Below are 4,804 nucleotides of genomic sequence, written 5' to 3'. Positions count from 1 at the left end.
TAAAGTAAAGTAAAATAAAGTAAAATAAAGTAAAATAAAATAAAATGAAGTAAAATAAAACAAAATAGAAAGAGCATCAAACCCAGAGGACCAGAAAAATTACTCAGGGGCACTAGGATAACACTGTCTTCTCAGGGACAAAAAGAGTGTCTGAATGATGGTCCAGAGGTATCAACCAGCAAGAAAACCCATCAGTGCTAGATGGGGTATGTGAGGGCTGCAGCTGCCTTGACCCATCAGATTTAAAAAGTCAAGACCAAAGGAGGATGTGCAGGAAAGCCTCTGTAGTAAGGCAGCTTTACAGGCACGTGAACCTTCTAATTGAAGGAGAGTACAGAAATGATGTTGGAATCTCCAAGAACCAAGAAGCTCAAACTGCAAACTACAAAACGAGATTCAGTTTTCAACTAATTCCCCAGCAAACAGTAAGGCTGTCTCATCAGACTGAGGACAGAGAAAACAGTGATACGAAAGCAGCATGATTGATATGCAAGTGACAGAAGTGTGTTGTGGTGACAGGGCACACAAAATGTGCAATGCTGGGCTGTCTCTGCAATGCACTGTATGTGCTGACAGTCTTTTCCTTCACAGAAGGTCTAACTACGTCACTAATTAACTTCTGACCGATTTTTCTCAAGTGTATTTAGCTTTCAATCTGCTTCTGCTTTGGTCACCTCAAGATGCCCCTGTTTCTTTTCATGGACTGTAAAGGAATCCAAGACACTCAAACTTAGATGCTTTTCAGATTACTAACTTTGGCAAGGGGAAAGGGGAACGAAGGGGGGAGGGAAGGAGTGAGAATAAAAAGGTGGAGGAGAAAAGTGGGAAGAGGAAAAAAAAGGAGGGACAGAAAGGAAGAAAGAAGGAAGAAACAAAAGGGAGAAAAATGGAAATACAAATCTGTTTTTACCTGAGATTTTACTTAGATTACTAGTGGGAATGGACTACTGCTAAAACCAAGCTCCAAAGCAATAGTGGTGAGACAGAAGCAAGAGTGCTTGAACCTACTCATCTATTTCCCATTTTCTATACCATGGAAGATTTAGAAGTCTCCTAATAAGGCTGATAGAGTGCCTTGTCTTTCCATTGGTAAAAACAAATTTCAAACCAAGACAATCTTTTCATTGCGCTACACCCTTGGGAATAAGAGAATTCATGTCCATGATTTATGAACAAAAACCCATGGGTGATATTTTCAAGCATAAGTGAGAAGCTCAGACTCAACTGGTCAGATTTTTGTGGTAGGAAAGTCAAACCTCCACTGACTTGGACAGCATTTGAAGGCTAAGATTTTCCATCTCTGGGATGGTCTCAGGTTGAATAATGCTCTCCATGCATCAAGAACTTGATCTTAGCCAACTATTTTGCCCCTGAACATTAGTTTTCCTGTTTTCAGTTCACCCTACAAACAAACTTATTTGCCTTGGTCAAAGCAAAGAAAATCCTGATTGTCACCGAGTCCAAATTTCTGACCAAAAAGCAGTGTGAAACTGGAAAAGGACCCAGCTTACCACACTGTCTTACAAGACCCTCTTAGTTTTTTAAGAGGTTCATACAAATCAAATCCTTCTATTTCATTTGCCCTGGTTTTGTTCATGAATCCCACACATTTTGGCTAATTGCACACAGGCAACTCAGAGTTGGAAGTGTACATATGTGAGCTCTCTCATTTATCCTCCAGCTTTTCAGGGGCATAATTTCTATGCTTCAGCACAATAAACAGTAAGTTTACTCTTGAGAACAAGATATTTTTATTTGGTGCTATGAAAGGACTTGGCGAGAACTTAGGTGGAAAATTAGTGCTATGTTCACAGCACACATAACTGTCCAGCTAGGTGGGCACTTGTGTCCACTTCCAGCTACCAGAGAGAGGATCTGGTCACATCAGCAGCACATCCACTTCCAGCTACCAGAGAGAGGATCCGGTCACATCAGCAGCACAATGTGTGCTCACATATGGTGTCAAGCCAAACCTCAAGGTATTTCCTATGCTAACTATTGGGCAAAGTGTCCCCTCTGCAGATGGTCTTACGCATTTATTTCATACCTAGAGAAAGAGGTCTATTCACTCCAAACGTTCTCAAAAGGTGTGGTGATGATTTTTAGTAAGGCTCTGAAATAACAACACATTGCCAACCAAGTTCCCAAGGCAGTGGCTGTTATTTTCATTCTCTTATAATGCTCTTTGTACCTGCTTTTAGCCATTACGAGACTTATTTTAAAGGAAATTTAAGGAAATTTACTAGAAAAATCTACTTTGTACACATTTTTTAATTGTCAAAAATTCGTCACTTGATTTTTGTGAGTAGGGCTGTGTCACAGCTATCTATAGGCAGTTCTAAATACTCCAGATGACATTTCTTCCTGTAAATCACAGTAACAGCCCACACTGGCCTAGCATCATTGGTGGAGTCCTAGCCTAAACCAAATGCATCCAGCATTTTTCCAAGACTAGCCCTGAAAGAGTGAAACTAATTCAACCCATTCCATAGTTCCATGTCTAAATCAAGTTGCAGAGAAACATAGAGATGTGAGCCTGGCACACTGAAAAAGCCCAGCAGTGCCTGCAGACCAAAAACCCATCCCAAAATGACCTGTTGTGTTTGGGCACTTCATCCTGCATCAGATTTCTCAAGCTAGCAGGGTGGTTCAGCTACCATGCTGCTTTTCCTACTCTGAACCTATAAGGAGCCCTTCAGCACCACACTCCCACCCTCTGTGCTTCCCAGTGAGATGGGAAAGGAAATGAGCAGACTGCACAGCTCTGGTGTGTGCTGTCAGTAAATATATGCAGTCAAATCCCAGCCAGATTGCTGTGATTTCTCTTGCACTAAATCCAACCAACTCCACAAGGAGGTCCACTGAAGTCAGGTCTGTTCCCTGCACAGTAAGGTCACTACTCAAAATGAAAGGTCATTACTTGGCCTCCACTGAATAAAAGGGTTGGCTTGTTTACCCAGTGGATGGCAAAGGAAATATTCAGGTATGATACATAACATTTCTGAAAAACTCCTTTCTTAGGGAGTGGAACCACAGTAGACAGCAAAAGGAGCCAAATTACACTACACTCTTGGACTGACCCCCTTACCACAGAAAGTCTCTCTGAATTTGAATGTCAGCTTTTCGATCACACCGTAGGTCTCCACATAGAAGACATGTTCATCCAGTGGTTCACTGGCCATTGTCCTCAGGGACTGCATGTCTGCCCGGTCTACCCCAACTGCATAGATCTCAATGCCAGCTGTCCGGGCCCTTGCTGCCACATCTTGAACCTGGTCTTGTGGCCGCCCATCCGTCACGACAACGACCACCTTGGGGATATTGAAAGTTGCTGGCCGGGTGCCCATTTCCTCTGTGAAGACTTCATCCATGGCAGTTTGGATGGCAAGGCCAGTCATCGTGCCAGCAGACAGAGGCTCAATGCGAGATACAGCCTCCTTCAGAGAGGCTTTATCAAAGTAGGTCCGGAGGGGAAACTCCACCTTGACAGTGCTTGCGTAATTCATAACTGCCACACGCGTTGTTCTCTCACCAACATCCAGAGTATCAATCATTTCTGACAAAAAGATTTTCACTTTCTCAAACTCTTCAGGTCGGACACTACGGGAACTGTCTACGATGAACACAAGGTCTAGAGGACGGTTCTTGCAGGCAGTGTCTGTCAAGAAGGAAGGAAAATGTTTCAGTCATCTCCTACACAGCACCAGAGCTCTCACCAGAGGGCACTGGGCGCTCTCATGGCAAACTACCCTCACCAGACAATGCTGGTTGATAATTTAGGGAGAAGCTTAAAATTATAGTGAGCAACACACTAGAAATTCTAAAATACTAACTTTGACAAGTAATAAGTAACTGAACTTTCCTATACATTAACAGATAGGTCCACATTTGAGCCCACAAAATGTTTATCCTTGAAACAAAGGGCTGTAGTTTGCATGGAACAGCTAACACAAAGATGTAGCAATGATATATAAATGTATCTGTTTATTTTTATAAAGCCTGAATTCCATTTCTTTATAAGATAAAGAAATAAAATGGCAAAACAACTGGGTAGATCACACAGTGAACAGATCCTAATATTTTTTAGGATAGTAACAATATAGATTGCTAATTAGGAGTTATTTCTTATTTGTATTTCACAATCCAAACTACAAAGGAAGAAATAAAGACCAACAGGTAAAAGACACAAATGATGCTGTATAAAGGCTTCTTTAGAAGTTGCTGCTTTTTAAGGGGTTTAGAACAGAGTAAAAAATTGAATTACTTATGAAGTAACTTTACATGTAAAAATGAAGCTTTACACACACATTTCTATCTTCCAAAATTCCTCATTAACCCATAAATCTAGACATAAATAGAAAAGCCATAGCTCAGAACAGAGACAAGCATCACTTCTAGGAAGACAAAAAACAATTAAGACAGTGACAGAGGCAATCAAAATGTACCCTCCCTGTCCTGATACCCTCACCTGGCACTGACAATACCATGTACTTAGCTTATACCATCAAGGTTGGATTTGCAGCTGGTTTATGAAAAACAAGCAACCCAAAAGTAAAGTATTTCTATAAAAGAGACATCCTGGCTTGACAGTGCATTAAATAGCAAAATATGAGGTGTTCAGTTTGAATTTGCTCCCTGAGAGCTGTATTGGGAACCTGACACACCTCTCCTGGCTACTAGCAAGTTCACTTTTATAATTCCATTCCAGTTGAAATTAAAAACTCAATTAAAAAAAGTCTTCACAAGTCTTTTAAAAGTAGAGGTGAAAGCAGTACTTGTTTGGTTTTTTTCCAAGGCATTAAAA

The 4,804-nt window shown here is 41.1% G+C and overlaps 1 protein-coding gene across 1 annotated transcript; it reads right to left on the bottom strand.

Annotated features, from left to right (window-relative positions):
- Positions 1 to 3,088: 3,088 nt before the first annotated feature.
- LOC103806397 (matrilin-3) lies at positions 3,089 to 3,658 on the bottom strand (the record flags this gene model as incomplete). The annotated part of the gene is made up of 1 exon (XM_009079085.1): positions 3,089 to 3,658. A coding segment is annotated over one exon (570 nt), but the record flags the coding sequence as incomplete, so codon positions are not given.
- Between the last annotated feature and the right edge of the window lie 1,146 nt (positions 3,659 to 4,804).

This window comes from Acanthisitta chloris, unplaced genomic scaffold (genome assembly GCF_000695815.1).
Source record: "Acanthisitta chloris isolate BGI_N310 unplaced genomic scaffold, ASM69581v1 scaffold38037, whole genome shotgun sequence".
NCBI classification, from domain to species: domain Eukaryota; kingdom Metazoa; phylum Chordata; class Aves; order Passeriformes; family Acanthisittidae; genus Acanthisitta; species Acanthisitta chloris.
Note: the sequence above shows the minus strand (reverse complement) of the source record. Positions and strands in the feature narration are given on the sequence as shown.